Source organism: Staurois parvus, unplaced genomic scaffold, assembly GCF_062004578.1.
Source record: "Staurois parvus isolate SC_StPar_1 unplaced genomic scaffold, SC_StPar_1.0 ptg000818l, whole genome shotgun sequence".
NCBI lineage: Eukaryota > Metazoa > Chordata > Amphibia > Anura > Ranidae > Staurois > Staurois parvus.
The window spans coordinates 6,298,206-6,318,201 of record NW_028318614.1 but is presented as its reverse complement, the minus strand read 5'-3'; the positions used below and the strand labels follow the sequence as shown (position 1 = coordinate 6,318,201).

General features: G+C 40.9%; 1 protein-coding gene across 6 annotated transcripts in view; it reads right to left on the bottom strand.

Annotated features, from left to right (window-relative positions):
- The window catches only part of LOC149444017 (ras-related and estrogen-regulated growth inhibitor-like), a 193,134-nt gene that overhangs the window by 67,032 nt on the left and 106,106 nt on the right, over nt 1–19,996 (bottom strand). Inside the window, exon 1 of one of the 6 annotated variants that reach the window (XM_089654978.1) lies at nt 12,942–13,273. The exons of the other annotated variants lie outside the window; for them this stretch is intronic. Within the exon in view, the coding sequence (XP_089511104.1) occupies nt 12,942–13,050 (109 nt within the window). The 5' untranslated portion in view covers nt 13,051–13,273. Of the gene's footprint in view, nt 1–12,941; nt 13,274–19,996 lie in introns of those variants that run through there. 6 annotated transcript variants of the gene reach the window in all.

Sequence of the window (19,996 nt, the reverse complement as noted above, 5' to 3'; positions counted from 1 at the left end):
TGATGCTTTGGTGGTTTGTACAGATGAACATAGCTCTGCCTTTAAAGTAGAAGTCATGCTGCCTCCAATAGTGCATTCCAGCAGTAGTTTTTAAAGTAACTGCTATGTTAACAAAACTCTCTCGCTTTGCTCATTAGGGGCAAAATGACAAAATCTCTTTAAAGTCCAGCCCTACCCACTTATATTTATCTGCCATGTGTTCCACCACTACGGTGTTCCTATATCTCAGCCAGGAATCCAAAACCTGTGTAAGCTTCAAGTTAGATGGTGTTGGAGCATACACAGGGTTGAATGGAACATGACTAGGGTAGTTCAGATACACCTGTTGCCTATGCCCATTTAATAACTGTCCCCCATTTCCACCCCATATTTCCTTAAATAACAACACCAACACACAAAATGGAGTAAACAGCTGAATCGGCCCTTGATTAAACAAAAACCATAAACAACAAGAAAAAAACATTCAGTTATAAACAATCCAGCTCCAAGAACAGTTGTGGATCCTTGACGACACCTCCTCACACCATTGTGGAGTCTGTGGTGCCATTAAGCTAGGTTCTATCCCCAGCTGCCAAACACCGCCTCGGGGACTATCCTAACTGACCACAGACCCCTACCAACTTTACCTCCCCGGTCAGTCTAAAATGAACCAGATCATCTGGAGGACTCCATACCTGAGATGGGTCACACTGTTTTACCAACATAACATGTTTTTAAGACCCCCTGTCAAGGACTCCAACCGCCACCTACCTCCTACAAACCAATCAAACCCAACACCAGGGCGGGAGGGAGGGGCGTTCCACTGACTATTTCCAGCTTGCAAGTGACGTCCTTCACTCTACCCCACCAACTGTTCTCTCTTCAGCTCCTTCCATCACTCCATCCACTCCTCCAATCCAGTAAGTGTGCTCTGATTTCATATATCAGCAGCACCTTAACCAGGGGCATATTTACCAAAAGGCAAAGACTTCTCCCTGATGAAGCCACGTGACCCGGTGACGTAACGCGTAGGGGAGGGGCTCTGACGTCACGACATTGTTTTGGACACAGCACAGCACGGCGAGTATAGCAGAAACCGCAGGACAGGCTGAAACTGCCTTACTTTGAGCCAATGCTAAAAACTTTGAATGGAACTTGCAGCAGCAAATAAAGCCTCAATTTTAAAAGGATAAAGCACTATGATGTTTTTGTTTCTTCATATAATCAATCTGTGATATATTGGAGAGAGATCAGTATAGGAGGAAGGAGACCTCCGGAGGAAAAAGTGTAATATCCATCCAGCCATCAAACCCTGATCAGCAGCAGGCACAACCACTGCAGAGATCCCAGGTGGATTAAGATCTAGCACAATCATCCCATTTGCCATCTGGAATATCCTAAGCAGGAGGATCATCCCAGCAGTCCTAAAAGGACAAAAAGCTAGTTTTGCCTTTTTATAAGGCAAAACCTGAGGTGAGCGCATAATAAAACCACACTGCACGTGGATTGCGGGAGCGGCATTGCACCATTATAAGTTATATTGAAAGAGGACTGTCTATGAGCACAATTTTCATATATATTGTTTTTATCACTATCATTATTCACTATTATCACCAGCACAGTATGCGTTATTTATATATGATGTTATAGGCAGTAGGTAACTTTAATTTAATTTTATACACCAGATATAAGTATATCATTTTTTACTTTGGATTGTCATTTGAAATAGTGAATACTATAATCATTCATACACAGGAGCGCGACACAATTTATATATTCAATTTTCTCACAGAACACTGTCTAATGAGTAGGTGTGAGTGCCAGCGAACCACAGGTGTATCATATATTTTGTTTTGTTTGTCAAATTATTCAATGGGAAGAGTTTAGACAAACACCATAGTAGCTCACAAGTACACTCATTTATATTAAGGCATTTGCCTACGGTGGCATTTTTTAGCGGGGCAGTACTGCCCCCCGGAAGAAGGGGCATATGTGTCATGGCTGCGGGCACCCGATTTTTGTGTTCCCTAGGGCAACACAAAACCTAAATACACCAACCTTAACCCTATGCTGTCAGGTTTACTTCCACCCTGTCATGTATGCCCTGCAATTATTATCTCCTTTCAAAGCTCCTGGCATGTCTGAATAGTGTATATACACACCCACAAAATATATCAGTCAAAAAGATTTATTTAGCCCAGGAATAGTCCAGTAGATACAATAATAGAGAAAGCACATATGTTGTAGACTGATATGGCAATATAGACAGCAACCAGTAATGTTACAACATGCCCTTAACCTGTACAAACGTAAGAGTACAGCAATAGCCCAAACAAAAATATGTATTTTGCAGAAATGGTACCAGGTGTCTTTACAGTCAAGATGAAAATAAGGTCCAAATTCCACCTTTCATGGTGTACAATACCCCTTCTCAATAAGCACATATGACATGTAATAACACACTGCTCTTACACAGGGTTTATGACCCCATTCTTCTTCTCATGTGTCAATGTTTCAGCCAAGCGCCGCAACCTGGGAAGAGATACTATCCCACCCCCAGAAGCAATGGGTATTTTACAAGAACTTCGACAAAACAGTGGAGTAGATAAGAACATTGAAAAGATGGTCAAGGTGGGTTTTCAAGAGGCTTTGCTAATTTGCTATGAAAGCTGAACTCCAGACAGATAAAAAAAAAAAAGGCACAGCTTCAGTGTGCTACTTCTCCTTTCACTGTCCATTCACAGGGTAGGGGCTGGTGAAGAGACCTGTAAGGCCTCATGCACACTGGGCATTTAGCCCCAGTGCATGAAGCTCCAGTATTTAGGTGCAGATGGATGGTGCACACAAGTAGTCTGCACTCTCGGCATTCTTCTCTAGATGCTTACCACATGAAATGTAAATGCTGCTCGGTGCACCATCCAGCCCCAATCCAGCCTCAGCAGTCTCTGAGTTTGACAGGCTGCTGGCAGCATGGCTGGATGGTGTGCCTGTACAATCCACCCACACCTGAATGCCGGAGTCTCATGTGCGCCTAAGCCTAAGGCTGCATTCACATTTGAGCTTTTTTGGAGCTTCAAGCAAAAACACTCAAACTTAAAAAAACAATTGTTCTCTATGGTTCCTGTTCACGCAACCAGATGTAAACAGGCATCATAGAGAACAATTGATTTTTTTAAGTTTGAGCTTTTTTGGAGCTTCAAGCTACAAAACGCTCAAGTGTGAATGCAGCCTTAGTGTTAATGAACTACAGGGAACACTCAGGTCACCTGCTCTTCCAGACAGGGCTATGCTGTGTGGCAGAGCTGTGTAAATATAATACTGGATGGAAAGCAATATAAATTCTTTGACAGTTAAAACAGCTTCCTTATATGCTTTTCATCTGTGTATTCAGCCATTTGCTTGAAGTTTGATCCTAAAAGTGTTGTAGTATTTTTGCTACTAAGTAAATGCCGCCAACTGCAATCCCGTATGGAGTGATTTAACTGAATTTAGCTGTCATATTTATTTCAGTTTTACATAGTTTGTAGAGAGCGTTTGTGTGGTCCATTGAGGGGCCTGTTATTGGTAGCCCATTGACTAAACTGTGCTGGACTTTGGGCAGACACACCAAGAAATCTGCTCAGGTTTTGTCAGATGTTTTGACAGGTTCACTTTAATTTCAGCACCAAATAGGCAAGAATTATACAGATCGTTAATCTAGTTTGTAACATGCGGCAGTGCAGAGCTGCTTAAATCATAATGTGTCTCTCTGGTAATTCAAATGGTTTCTGATGACTGCAATATGAAAGTAAATCCTTGTTAACAATTACATTTGATCAAAACCAGAGACACAGATGGAACCAAACCACAGGACTATTATCAACACTTTCCATTTATACTGTGATTTTTAAAATAATATATAACCATGTTACAACACATTTCAAATGCACCTGTCTGTAGATTAAATTACAAACATAAAAAAGAGGTTTAGGGATCCTTGTAAATCAGTGAATTTAATGTGTCTAAGCAGAAGAGTCATCTGAACATTTTTGCACTGAAAACTTTAATTTTATTTGCTTATTTTTTGCTTTGTGTACTTTTTTTTTTCAATGCAGTTTGTTAGCTATAACCATACAGCAGCACAGAATGTGCAGTTGACAATAATAATCAATGCAGAGGATATAAATGGGTTTAACTGTGGCTTTGCCATGGTGTGCTTTGCCAAGCTTCTACAGACATTTGTAGGCATCTACTAAGTGACATATCGGCATGGATGTCACTCCACTTCCTCAAATTCAATCTTTCCAAAACTGAGCTCTTAGTATTCCCTCCAGCCTGTGCCCCTTCCCCTGACTTCTCCATCAAGATCAATGACACAATCATCAGTCCCTCCCCTCATGCCAGGGTACTAGGTGTAATCCTAGACTCCCATCTGTCCTTTCAGCCCCAAATCCAATCGCTGTCCAAATCTTGTAGACTTCACCTCCGCAACATCTCCAAGATACGCCCGTTCCTAACCTTGGAAACCATTAAGCAACTTATTCACTCCCTTGTTATCTCTCGCCTTGACTATTGTAACTCCCTCCTCATTGGCCTACCGAATCGCAGGCTATCCCCTCTTCAGTCTATCATGAATGCTGCTGCCAGACTTATCCACCTTACTAACCGTTCTGTATCTGCCACCCCTCTCTGCCAATCCCTCCACTGGCTTCCCATTGCCCAACGGATAAAATTCAAAACACTAACAATAACGTATAAAGCCATTTATAACTCTGCTCCAAATTACATCACCAATCTTGTCTCTAAATATCACCCAAACCGTACCCTCCGCTCCTCGTAAGACCTCCTACTCTCTAGCTCCCTTGTCTCCTCCTCCCATGCTCGTTTCCAGAGCTTCCCCCATCCTCTGGAACTCTCTACCCCAATTTATCAGACTATCGCCTACTCTGCTCACTTTTAGGCGATCTCTGAAAACCTCTCTCTTCAGGGAAGCCTATCCTGCCCTCTGCTAATAAAGGAATCTTCTACTCTTCCAACCAGTCCATCCCCCACAGTTACTACCTTTTGTACCACTAGCCCCTCCCTCCTAGATTGTAAGCTCCAAGGAGCAGGGCCCTCCTATCCCTCTTGTATTGAACTGTATTGTTGCTGTATGGTCTCCCGTTATATTGTAAAATGTTGAGCAAACTGTTGGCGCTATATAAATCCTGTATAATAATAATAATCCATTGCACCCAATAACAAATGTACAAACGTTATTTAAAAGGCATATTTTCTCTTTACAATTGACTGTTTACTGTTGACAATATTGGGACTTGTATGACCTCTAACTTAATGCTCTCTGATGCCAACTTAATCCCAAAGCCTTGGGTCCATTTACACTAAAGCGTTGCAGCAACTCATATTACATATGGCCCAATGCACAAAGGCCTCTTTCACGCAGGCTGCAAAGGGGCATTGAAAACAGGCAGAAGTGCCACTGTTCTACCAGCCATCAACAACCCAACTACACAATGACTGATGCTTTACTTTGCACTGCAACAGTTCATCTTGTCATTCAGCAGATATGCCAAAAACAACAAATAATAAAGTAAATAGAACTATGCTGCAACCAGCTTTCATGGCTACGGCACCTTGGTCCAATGTCAAATCTCCATTTAGGATAAAAAAAAATCCCCCTTGGGATATAAAAAAAAAAAAAAAACCCAGAATGCACACGAGGGGTTCAAGGGCCCTGCTCTTTCGTGCTTACAATCTAGGAGAAGAGGTAAACTACTTTCAAAAAGACAACTGAAGCTGTGAACAGCCAAGGGGACGTGTCCTGATGCTAAAAAAAAAATAATAAAACTGTACAGCATAGAAAGGGCCTTTTGATGTGGCTTTAAGGGCAATATTGAAGATACACAAATCCTTTAAAAAAAATTGCTTAGGGGACACCTTACATGGTGTAATGGCACACTGTTGTACACTGGTAGCACATATTTGGCTGTGGAATTGATTTTTTCAGTACAGCAGCAATCGATTCATTTCAGTTTGAAAAAAAAAAAAAAAAAAAACAGACTTTTTAGGTAGCTTTATCACGGACTTTTTCATCCATAGTTAGCTACCTCTGTGACCTGTGGATAGGTATGGCTAATGGTTTGCTGTCGCTCTCCCTGTTCTCACTATAGCAAAATTGTCCTACCACTGAGCAATTTCTATCAAGCTCGGGGGAAAATTGGTCAGCAGCAGTACATCTTTAGTGAGGGAAAAATGGCTGAAACGTGCTGTAGAAAAAGAGTACGGGCAGGTGCTTTACTACATTTGTGTTTTACTTACATATCAAGGCTGGGCCTAAATTCACCAGAGAAAAACAGCACAGGATGGGGCTTTGCTGCAAGAATTAAGATACAAGTAACAGATATAGCAGTGTAAAATTAGCCAGTAGCAGGACAGTTTTAATCTGGGATAACAGGGCAAGACGTACAAGAGACAAAAAGTATAGGCAGGTGTTTTATTACAAGAATGAAGAAACCACAGATGATACAGTAGTAGTAAACTGGCCAGTAAAAGAACTGTTTAATTAGGGAGAGTAGAACCTACCTGGTATATGGCTAACTTTAAATTTTATCTGTGGAAAGAGGATGTGCGGTAAATATGACTAATATATAACGTGAGATGGTTTAGGTGCACATTGTTCTTGCACTTATCTGTTTTTCTTTTAAACTATGCAGCGACACGTAAGAACAGAGGGTCAGTAGCAAGTGAATGCTCTGCTTTGAGTACCCTATACTTGAAAAGACCCTATAAATTAACAAAAAAAGAAATGAAAACCCCCAAAAACCACCCCTCAAACAATCTGTACCATGTGATAAGCTGTGACCAATCACAGCTAATTACAATAGTACACACTGAATGAATGGATGTCATTCATAAAAAAATGGCTGCTTATAACAATGATTATCTGTTATAAACAAACAGTGTATAAAAAAAAAGCCAGATTATCTCCTCAGAGTAGTACAATATTACTGAGGTAACACTATATTGCTTTGGTCACATTATGTAAAAAGCAATAAAAAAAATTAAATCGACATTTAAAAAAAACTGAGTAAAAAAATTAAATTTTTTTGTTTACATACTGTCACCAATCAGTGTCCCTGATGACTGCTACACCAGTTATATGATGACATTGTACTGCACTGGTAACAGTACGTTAAAAAATGTTTTTAAAAAAAACTATTTCTTTAAACGTCTTCTTTTTTCAAAACATTGTGACAAAAAAAATTACAACTTCCAAAAATTTTCCAGGCCCCTTACTACATACCTTGGACTGTCTGGGGGGGGGGGGGTATTTGTACTGTCCTGGCATTTTTGGACCATCAGGATTGATCAATAAATATATATATATATATATATATATATATATATATATATATATATATATATACACACACACACACACACACACACACACACATATACATACACACACCATAGTTTGTGGACTCTATAACTTTCCTACAGACTAAATAATATACACTGATTTTGGTTATTTTCACCAAAGAATAGTACACATTTTGGCCTAAATTTATGAACAAGGATTATTTATTTGCAAAATTTTATAACAGAAACATAGAAAATGTGTTTTCGGTTTTATTTGGTTTATTTAACAATGAATAAAAAACCCAGTGGTGATTAAATACCGCCAAAAGAAAGCTCTATTTGTGTGAAAAAAAATAAAATCTTCATTTGAGTACAGTGTTGCATGAGCGAGCAATTGTCATTCAAATGTGACAGCAGTGAAAGATGAAAATTGGTCTGGGCAGGAAGGGGGTTAAAGTGTCTGGTATTTTTAAAGAACAGTTTGTGTACTGCCGTAATATGCCTATGCCCCTTCCTTTTATAATAAAGGGTCTGGCCTAATGAAAAGCCCTGTTATTGCCAATCCAAGCCTGCTGGCCTTAGTTTAAAGGCCATGCTATTCATTCTGGTTGAAAAATTTTCCTGGGCAAATCTGCACATAAATTTTCTGGTAGCTCAAATCTCTAACCTTTAGAATTCTCCTTAAACCCATAGCGGTACTTAAATATATTATATATAATAAAGTAAGGACAGAACCTCAGTTGGCAATACACTTTTTGGAGTTGGGAATTATACTGGCGATATAATGAAAGTTCCCAACCCTCCCTGCAAATCAACAAGCAATTACATTAATTAGAATTTGTATAGCTTATGTTACTGGAAATAGTACTCAAAAGGTTGAAATATACTATAATAAATGATCAGTTGGATGCCTCAGCTGAAGGTTATGAGTTGTGGCACAATTTCAGCCCTGTGTGCATCAAGGAGCAATTTGGAAAACTAATAACCACAATGAGTATGGCCTAATGACATGAATTGTATGAATGTGTCTGGGAAAGAACATTGTGCCCCAGACAGAAGAGACAGACCACACAGCACCACTCTCCAGTGTCTCAGCAGGAGATTACACCGGTACATCCACTGCTCTTGCTCTTAAAGTCGTAGTAAAAACCACTTGCTCACTTGTACCTATAGGCAAGCTTATAATAAATCTTACCTGCAGGTACAAGGAATATCTACTAAATGTGCACTGTTTAGGAAATATTCTCTATTTGTGCAGCCAGAGACATCGATGATGCATGCACACTGCTTTTTGAATCGCACCATGCCCTGGCTGTGGCTCCCATGTGCATGAGCATGCCATTGCGGCTCAGCCATTCAAACAATCGGAGCTCATGACAACAGAAGGAAGACTGGGTGAAGATGAAAGCCCTGTCCGCAGTGACAGCGTGTCGCTGGAGGGCTTCATTTTAAGGCAAGTCTTTCATAATGTCATAGTATGTGATTGCACATTATGCCAGTATCTTCCAGGGGAAAGTTTTGTTTTGTTTTTTTCAAATGTTTACTACCACTTTTATTCATAGTTACATAGTTAGTCTGGCAGAAAAAAAGACAAAAGTCCATCCAGTTCAACCATAAAATTAAAAAAAAAAAAAAGTTATAATCCTACACCTTATGATCCAGAGGAAGGGAAAAAAACCCAGCAAAGCATGATCTAATTTGCTCCTGCAAGGGCAAAAAATTCCTTCCTAATCCCCCGAGAGGCAATCGGATATTCCCTGGATCAACTTTACCTATAAATGTTAGTATCCAGTTATATTCTGTGTATCCAAGAAAGAATCCAGGTTTTTTTTTCAAGCAATCTACTGAGCTGGCCAGAACCAACTCTTGAGGGAGTCTATGCACATTTTCACAGCTTACTGTGAAGAAACCTTTCCATGTTTGGAGATTAAATTTCTTTTCCTCCAGACGTAAAGAGTGCCCCCTTGTCCTCTGTGATGACCTCAGGGTGACTAACTCTACACAGAGTTCACTATATGAACCACTGATGTATTTATACATGTTCATCATATCCCCCCTTAATCTCCTCTTCTCAAGAGAGAATAAATTCAGTTCCTCTAATCTTTCCTCATAGCTGAGCTCCTCAACTTCTTTCAGATGTTTATAAATTGCCCCTTCCTATATAACAGTGACAACACCAGCTAAAGGGGCTGAAAGTACTCTACCAACCTAAGCAGCTACGAGCTGAGGAAGGACACTGGGTTTCTGTGTAAGGGCACTAAAGGCTAAAGGAGGTCATCATCAGGAACCAGGGGAGCTGCTAAGAAGAGGTCAGAACTAAAGAGTGCCCTACTTTCACTACTGATATGTGCCCATGTACCTGGGCAAGACCTGATTAAAAAAAAAGCAACTGAGCTATGGGATTGGGATGGAGATTTGTTGAGTAAATGTAAAATGGACAGCTGTGAAAACACAATCAGCTGAAAGCATCCAATAGGGTTCAGGAAACAGTCTCTGCCAGGTGGCATCACATATTGTGTCGAGAGGGCATGTACAAATGTGGAACAACGAGAAACACTAGAGGGAAGGTACAAGAGCCTATTCACATCAGAAGGCAGTGCACTGTACCACACATTTTTGAACACATTGCGTCAGGCAGCCATTTAATTTTGAATGGGCTATCGATGCAAAATAAATGCTTTATTTTTTTCCAACTCAGAGCAACACAGTGTACAGAGCATATCCATCTGTTCATTGCAGTGCATTAGGTGTATTCAGATTTGAAACCGTGCCACACGTTAAGGCCTGGTTCACACCAATGCGTTTTTTAGTGCCAGGGACCTTTTTAAACGTAAAAAGCAGTGTTTTTGCTACAATAGAGTTCAATGGAGAAGCTGCTGAAATGCATGTAGTGTATTTTTGCCATTTTTCTTGTCCTGTTTTTGCTGTACTTTTACCTGTTTTGTGTGTGTGTGTGTGGGGGGGGGGGTTCTGCTCAGCAAGCAAAAAATTTCTACTTTAACAAAAAAAGCCGCAAAAAACCCGCAAAACACGGGTGTAAAAACACTAAACACAATGCAAATATCATTATAAAACGGATCAAAATCAAACTGCATAGGTGTGAACCAAGCCTAAGAGCATGTTATGGTATGAACAAGTCCTAAATATTTTGTATATATTTTTATAATTTATTTGTTAACTGGCAGGTAGAAATAAAATATTGCTTATTAATATTTCATATTTATATATTCCCAGCCAAAAGTGGGAGTTCTAGGGGACTTTTCACTTTACCCATCTATTCTTTTTGTTTACAACCTCAGTAGCCCAAGCTACAATAGGCTGAGGTGGAATAATGAGTAATTCCTACTCTGTCTTTTCTGTTTCTTTAGCTCGGGCTATAGAAAAGTTTCATTTAGAGAGAAGGAGTGTGGAGGCAAACAACTTCTGCTGTGCTTTCGCTATGGAAAACCCATAATGCACTATAAATCCAGTAATAACATTATACATTTGCACACAAAATATTTTATAAAACATCATTTTGAAGTCCCATGAGCAGAAATAATGCAAGATGTCTCCTATTCCATTCATTAGTCAATAAAGCTTCCTTCATTGCTCTGTGTTGTGGCCGAAACTCCTGCGCTTATGCATGGGAGTGACCTCATAGAAGGTTTGGCCATTCAAGCAGCCGCAACCTGTGGACCCGTAAGGAAGACCGGGTTAAGAAGGGAGCCTCCTGCATCAGTGACAGTGCTGCTGGAGGGCTTCAATCTAAGGTAAGTTGTTCATAATGTGCATTATGATATGACCTTGCAGCAGGAAACTTTTTTTTTTTCTTTAACAAGTTTACTACCACTTTAAGTATGTATAAATGCCAACTATCTAGCATTTGCTGGAACAGTCCTACATCTTGGCCCTCGGGACCAAGCACCAACTGGCTTGACAAAAGTCGATTTAAAAATCAACTGAGCCGGGTGAAATATTATCAGATTAGTGACTGTGTCTTATATGTAGCCATTGTTCAGCCGTACCGTAAGTGATGTCACTAGGCTCCTCCCTACGTGTTACGTCACGTGACTTTCTCCCTTTTATGTGAGTGAACTTATCAAGGTTATTAACTTTATAGTAGTCATATGGTGTTGCACTGTGAAATTTGTTTTTTGTTTGAGTGTATTCTCCACATCATTGGAGCCATCAAGGTGAGTCCGGATAGAAGAGTTTGTCTGAATTAATATCACTGATTAACACAGCACATTTGACCTATATTGATTTGTAGGTCTAATCACAAGGTGAGCAAGTTTTTCACTCAAAGGAGGGACAGCATGTTATTTGTTTGCACAGCATCAAATTTGTGACAATGGACTATATACACCATTATGGACTTTTTTTAGTATTCACTAATGTACATATTTAATTACTTAGGATATATAAATATTTTTAATTTATTTTTTTTAAAATCTAGAGATTTTAAGGGGTAGCGCACCACATGGCTGGTATGTATGATCCACAATAGACTAACCTATGTTAAATAAGGCAAGATTTGTGTAAAGGGCAATAATTCACATTAACCCATCAGAAATAGGCTGTTGGAAGATGGCCGTATACACTCTGATTATATTATCCAATCACTGTGATTCAATAAAAATTATCAAATCAGCAAACAACTGAATAGGTATGCCTTCCCTTCCATTCAAATTAGACTTGATCAATATAAAATTCGATCAAACTGAGTCTATTGGCCAGGGCTGAAAATGATCAATGCATCGATGAGAGGGCACTAAGCTGCCTCGTTCATGAATATGATCATATTTGGATCAGATTATGAGACAGCATAGTGAAAACAGAGCTGCAATCAATATCTTACAATCTAAATCAAAAGCCACTTCTCTGTGTGTGTCATATCGGTTGAATGGATTGTCGACTATAAATCAATTATTCCTATCAGGAAAAATCAATCAGAGAAGAAATTGATAGTTTGTTGAATCTTCTATGGCCAACATAAGACTTATTCAACAAAGCAGCTCAAAGTGGAATAATTTCTATCATTCTAGGTTACGTTTACTGAGGTTTTATTGGTTAAAAAATTATTCTGATTGGTTGCTGCAGGTTACTGCATGTGGTACATCATCGCTGACCTGTGTACTGGTACATACATTGGCAGTAAAAATGAATACGTGTATATATTTCAGAAACTTCAAGAATGAGATTCTAAACCCCAAATACCCAATTCTGCCCACCTGCTATGCTCAGGACAAGGAGGTCCCATTATCAGTGCTGGGATTACAATTTTACAATCGCACAGAAAAGTGATCTCCTTGCTGCAGCCAAAGGAGTGAGAATCTGGTGTTAAAGATAGATGGAGACAGGCATTCCCAAGGGGACAATTCATCACCACTGTTCCCGAGAGATTTAAAAATCTAGCACCTTCCACCCATAACTGAAACATCAGCTTTGGGTGGACAGGGATCAGTCACCAAACCTGGGAGCTCTAATAACACAGATGTTTTGTCTTGCTCAGTCAGGCGAGGAGCATAATGACTGGAAAATAATTCTGTTTCATTGCTATGTCACTTGCTTCTTGCTTGATTAGTAAGCTTGTAGATAAGTATATTGCATCTATAACATAAAAGCAAAAGCAAAGGTACCTGTTTTGCCCACTGCACTTTGACCCAGCACTACAATGCGGATATTCCGTGTCGGAGGTAAACTCCATGATCGTCTCAGAGTTTTTGCGAGTGGAAAGTTCGAGGTCATCGTAGAACGGACTCTGTATCACTGGCGCAGCCAATTCAATTAAGCAAACAGCAGCGAGGCTATGATGAGTGTCAGCTGAGGGCTAAGCTGTCCTGATGTGCCATGTAATTCACTCTCTGGTGCTGCGCTTTTTGGTTTGGCAAGAAATAAATACATTTCTGAGCTGCAGCCAACCTCTCTTCTCTAAATCGAATATTTCCTGCCTACTTCCCAGTGTATTCCCGCCTCCTATTCTTCTGGCCGTTCAAGCAGAAAATTGCATGCAATGTACTTTGAGACTTTCTGGCAAAGACTGGGATGGTTTGGATGCAGAAATCATTATGGAGTGTCACCGGGTCACACTGAGTAAATGGACTTTGCATTTAACCATTTGCAGCCAAGAATGCTTGTCTGGATGTTCCGTTAGGTGCAAATAGGCAGATGATTTGGAATCTAAACCTTTTTAAAAGGAACCCTTTCACAAGAGAAAAATGTAGATCCCTGGTGCCCTGCCTGCAGCATAGGGACCACGTGTGGCCCATTGAGACCCTTAGAGCCTGACCTAGGTGTTTACTCAGGTCAGTAAAAGGAAAAATATTCTTTAGACTGGCTTCTAGGAGTTTATTGACTTTTTTTTTTTTTTTTTTTTTAACTATCTTAACTCCTTTTCTGTGCTGTAATTTTCTCCATTTCATGTTTTTTTTTCCCTATTTGACAGATCTTACTATGGAGAGTCATAAATCTGTATGACACGCTGTGCAAACGTCAATAGAGACGGTTCCTTTTGGAGAACATTAAGGTGTGCTGGTAACATATTCTCTTATTTGACTAATGAGAGAAATAACAATGTCACAAACTAAAGGGAGTAAAACCATGGAGGCATTGATTTGTAAAGGTGCTGCAAAGCAGAGCTCTCTTCCAGTCTTATGAAATGTACCAGTAGTCTGTGGCTGTCCCATGAAGCATGATCCCAGTCTCAAATAGGGAGGAGCATGGGTTCAGTTCAGAGTTACCAGTTATTTCAGGGAAAATGAAACAAAAATTGAAATTGAAGTGGCACACCACTGCTAAGAGGTCCAGATACAACTTTATTCCATTAAAAGTGAAGGGGATAATCCAAAATGCATTGAACGCGTTTCTGGGACAATGAGCTGCAATGGGAGATTTTCTCGCAGCTGGATGTATACAAAGGGGTGTTGATGCTTTTGACATCGTTGAAAATCAAAAACATTGCAAATGGGTTGAAATCACACCATGTCGCACCAAAAGCACTGATGCACTACTTTTGGAAACTTGCTGCAACCAGATTACATGGTACTTTTGTACCATGTGATCTGGTGCGGGCAAATGCACTGCGTTTGCATCCTTGTTTGAGGTAATGTTAGCTTTGCATTGACAACCACTGCAGGTCGCAAGGGCAGTGCAATTTGAGTATGGTGTGAGAAACCAGCATGGAACACGGGACTCCCGCATCACATTCTAGTGTGAACAGGCCCTCTGTTTACTGAAGCAGTGTTCACTTCAATCATCCAGTGGTGTACATGAGAAAGTTCTAGTTTTTTTAAATCATCCTCCAGTGAACACAGCTCACTGGGTTAAGTTATTAAGTGAGTTCCAGTGAGTCAGTGAACTGGTGCACGTATGCAGATTCTGAACTGCAGCCTACGAATTCTGGGGCAGAGACTTACAAAGTGTTAGAGCATATCTATAATTAACCACTTGCTTACTGGGCACTTTTACCCCCTTCCTGTCCAGCCCAATTTTCAGCTTTCAGTGCTGCCGCACTTTGAATGACAATTGCGCGGTCATGCAACACTGCACTCATATGAAATTATCGTTTTTTTTCACACACAGAGCTTTCTTTTGGTGGTATTTAATTACCACTGGGTGTTTTAATTTTTGCTAAACAAACGAAAAAAGATAGAACATTTTGAAAAGTAAAAAAAAACGGTTTTCTTAGTTTCGGTTATAAAATTTAGCAAACAGGCAGCACTGATGAGACAGCACTGATGGGTTGCACTGGTGGGTATTGATGAGGCTGCACTGATATGGCTGATATGCGGCACTAATGGGCACTGATAGGGGGCAATGATGGGAACTGATAGGTGGCACTAATAGGCAGCACTGAATTTAACTGATAGGTGGCACTGACTGGTGGCACTGCTGGGCACAGATTGGCAGCAATGTTGGGCACTTTTAGGGCTGCACGTATAATGAGTGCCCCAATTATCAGTGTAGATGTCTTTTTTCACAGTTGCCGCTTATCGGCAGTACTTTTTCATGCTGTGAAAGCATGAGGAAAGTACTGCTGATAACCGGCAACTGTGTTTACATGGTGATCAGCTGTGATTGGACACAGCTGATCACGTGGTAAAAGGATGCTGTGATTGGCCCTTTACTGTGTCATGTGATCAGCTCTGTCCAAAGGACACAATGATCACAGAGAGCACCAGGTGTGCTCCGCTGGGGGTTCGGTTCTGGGAGGACGTCATATGACACTCTCCCAGAACTGGATGGCGGCGCTGTAGCCGTCATTTGGCTATAGCGTGGTCAGGAAATGGTTAAGATTTAAAATCGTATACTCGTTTGCATACTGTAGTCCAATTATTTCTAGCCTACGCTTTTTAATCTGAACTATCTTGAAGTCTGTAAATTTACTTTATAACTTTTTAAAATTTTTATGCAGTGCTTTACATATATATATATTGTACATTCACATCACTTTGTGACAATCCTCATGCATGTACTTCCTTGAATTCTGTGACCTGTAGTTACTATGCCATGTGAGTAGGCACTGCTGTGTCACACATTTCACAGAGCCTGCCTTATGAACTACAGAAGTGTTGAGGAGGAGGAGGAGTTTCAGGAGGCGGAGTCAGTACAGGAATCACTGCTTGCAGGCAGCAAGGTACCATGGGATATGTAGTTCTTATTAATTGAAAGTAAATAATATAGGACAAGCTGCAAAAGCATGCAAGGCGTCCAGAAAGCTGTGGAAAGAGATGGCGAGCAGACAGGCAGAACTCACAACATGAAAGTAGATTTTTCAAATAATGTTATATTCGATTGTTCAAAATAACTATTGTTTGTATTGCTATTACAATGCTGATGTAAAAAATTACAGTGTATGCTGTGACCATAGATTTTCTGTAAGGACATATGATGAATATGACAAATAGTGATTATGGCGGAATGGCAGCCTTTGTGACCTTTCAAGTCTGCAAAAATAAACTCCTGATATTTCAATCTATACAAAAACAGTACCATTAAAAAAACTCATTAAAAAGCCATCAAGGAGGTCCAGGTAATGACTTGGCCTAGGCTAAGAAAAGATCAGTTTGCTGCAGGAAAGAAAATGCATTTCCTCAGTCTCCTCTCACTCAGCAATCAGACTGCATTTTTGTAGCATTGTAGCAAGTCGCAAGGTGAGAGATTTCAGCAGGGATCTGATCTGTGCCAGTTATGTCATACGCTGGCATTTCAGTTCAGGTGGTAAATTCTGACCCTGGATGATGTCTAAACAAAGATGGCATGGCCCTTCTGGAAAGATGGATGAAGATCTTGCCAAGGCGAGTACTGTGATCTCCGTGTGATACACTGACACTGCTGATTAACAATCCTGTAGCCTGTCAGTCAGCACCAGGTCCACACCTAGTTCTGTCCACTGCTTTCTAGATTGACAGCTCTGGCTCTGTGCTTAAATCTTCCCACTGTGAACTGCAGCATCTAAAACGAGGAGTGTGCGAGACACAAATCAAGGAGCATTTGGATCAATAAGGTATGGTAAACCTTTTCATTGTCCAACCAGAACATGGAGGTGTCTACTAACAATATTCATAATAAGAGAAACGTGTAGCCTATCATTGCATCCCTCCTACTGAAAATAATCATAACCTGTCTTTGCGTTTGATATGTTCTGAATCACTGCCTTAGAACAAGCATGTAACCAGTTAAGTCAGAACTCCTGATCTGAATATGTATTCTAGATCAGTGACTTAAAGAGAACTGATGCTATTGGATCAGCATGACAGCCAGGAAACCAGCATTTCAGAATGAGTTTATAAATGGCAATCTACATAGACTTTCAGTCGAGCTTTTTTTTCAGGAACTTCACATATGTGGGGGACTGGAGGCTGCTTAGTATGAGAGTGGGAGGGGGCAGCAGGCCAAATTGTATGTAAGTTTAAGAAGGCAGAGCTGGGGGGAGTACATTGTACGTAGGTGTGAGGAGGTGGGGCAGAAGTGAGCATTTGTGGGAGATAGGTGCAGGAGTGAGAAGTGGTGAGAGAGGGGTGATGGGGGTGTAGAGGTGAGCAGTAGCAAACAAGAGAGTGTAGAAGAGAATGCTGGAATAGGGAGCACAGAGGCAAATGGTGGACAGGTGTTGCAGAGGTGAAAAAGTAAGTGGTGAACAAGAGGCACAGGAGGTGGAAATTAGTGCAATTTTAGGAGGAGCTGCTTTTGGAGAGAATGTTGTTGGAAAGGGGGAGGATTTTTTATTGGGAGGGGTACTTTAGGTAAAATGGGTTCCTTTTTGGGAGGGGGGGGGGGCTTACTGGGAGGATAATTTCCTGCATTCCATCACATGCATGTTTTATGTAAACCTGACCTCTGCACTCCGTATACTGGTAGTGCAGCAGTCAGTAGTATGAATACAGCACAGCATGCAAAGTGCAGTAGTCAGAATTATGTGACATACCATCCTGACCACCATAGTCTGTACACTGTGATGTACAGTACACACACCTTGCTGTTGTATGTCACATACGTATGGCTGCTGCACACTGTACGCCAGACTGTAGGGCACACTTTATACCTCCAACCCCTGCACTCTATATGCCAATAGTGACCAAATATAACCAATGAATGAACTGTGCAATGGATATTCCCATACAAACATAAAATAGTGTCAGAACTGGTACATCTGTAAAAGTGTATACCCCTATTACTTAAAAAAACAAACAAAAAATTAAACAGCATTCAACAGTATAGAAAAAAAAACAATATCAAAAGTATCCAAAAAACAAACAATATCCAAATAAACTTTCAGTCCATGGTGATGTAAATGTGATTACTTGAAAGTGCTCTGTACTTAAATAACATACATTCACAGTCCCCCGTAGAATGTATATGTGTATAGACACTGCTCCAAGCCATTAAAAACATATAGTATAGCATCAAGACAGTTAAACTCCTGGGATATTGATCTGGTCAGTTAAGTAGCAGAGGGGGTTGTTAATCAGTTTCAGCTGCTTTAGTGTTACATAGTCTGGCTGAAAAAAGACAAAAGTCCATCCAGTTCAACCATTAAAAAAAAAAAAAAAGTTACAATCCTACACCCACAGTTGATCCAGAGGAAGACAAAAAAAACCCCAGCAAAGCATGATCCAATTTGCTCAGGCAGGGGAAAAACAATCCTCGCGGATCTCCCGAGAGGCAATCGGATATTCCCTGGATCAACTTTACCTATAAATGTTAGTATCCAGTTATATTCTGTGTATCTAGGAAAGAATCCAGGCCTTTTTTAAAGCAATCCACTGAGCTGGCCAGAACCAACTCTTGAGGGAGTCTATTCCACATTTTTAAAGCTCGCACTGTGAAGAAACCTTTTAGTGTTTGGAGAATACATTTATTTACCTCCAGATGTAAAGAGTGCCCCCTTGTCCTCTGTGATGACCTTCAGGGTGAATAACTCTACACCGAGTTCACTATATGAACCACTGATGTATTTATACATGTTGATCATATCCCCCCTTAATCTTCTCAAGAGAGAATAAATTCAGTTCCTCTAATCTTTCCTCATAGCGGAGTTCCTTCATGCCTCTTATCAGTTTGGTTGCCCTTTTCTGTACTTTCTCCAGTTCCCCAATGTTCTTTTTGTGAATTGGTGCCAAAACTGAACTGCATATTCCAGATGAGGTCTTACTAATGATTTGTACCGGGGTAATATGATATCTCTCTCTCTGGAGTCAATACCTCTTTTAATACAAGAGAGGATTTTGCTCGCTTTAGAAACTGCAGCTTGGCATTGCATGTCATTATTAGGCTTGTGATCTACCAGAACTCCCAGATCCTTCTCTATCATTGATTCCCCCAGTTGTACTACCCCTAGTATGTATGATGCATGGATATTCTTAGGCCCCAACAGAGCCGGATCTAGCCTGTCCAATGTGGGGGTTCAGTAAAAAATGTCAGGGGGGGCAGAGGATGTGAGGTCAGCAGGGCAGTGTATTGGAGTCAGTAGAGCAGTGTACAGGGGTCAGCAGGGCAGAGAATAGGGTCAGCAGTTTTTAGGGCAGAGTACAGAGAATGTTAGTTCGTAGGGCAGTGTACAGTGAGTTATCAAGGCAGTGCACGGAGTTAGCAGGTCAGCGGAAAGAGGTCAGCAGCGGAGTGTGCAAGAGGACAGTGTACAGGTGGTCTGTAGGGCAGGGGACAGGGGTCAGCAAGGCAGAGAACAGGGGTCAACAGAGCAGATGACAGAGGTCAGCAGGATGGAGAACAGGTGTTATCAGGTCAGAAGACAGGGGTCATCAGAGCAGGGTACAGGGGTCAGCAGAGAAGAGGACTGGGTTTACTGGTGGCAGATCACTCAGCAGAGCTCCTACTCCCATCCCCACACTTCACATAGCCTGGGCACTCAGTCAACCTCTTCCTCCTCACACAGAACACAGCTCAGATTGGATTCCCTTACAGACATAGCCTTGATCTGTAGTTTGTAGCTGGCTACTGCAGCTGTGCTGCCATTCAGATCTGGGAATTTCACAGGTCAGAACTGCAACATAGCAGCCAGCTATACACTATGCAGACTGAGGCTGTGTATGTAAGGGATCATATCTAAACTATGTACTGTGTAGGAAGGAGGAGATCTGTTGAGTGCCTTGTGTGTAGCGCAGGCAGAACTGGGATAAGGTCATCTAGCGCCTAGAGTGAAGATGACAAACTGCGTCTCTGAAGTAGAAACATC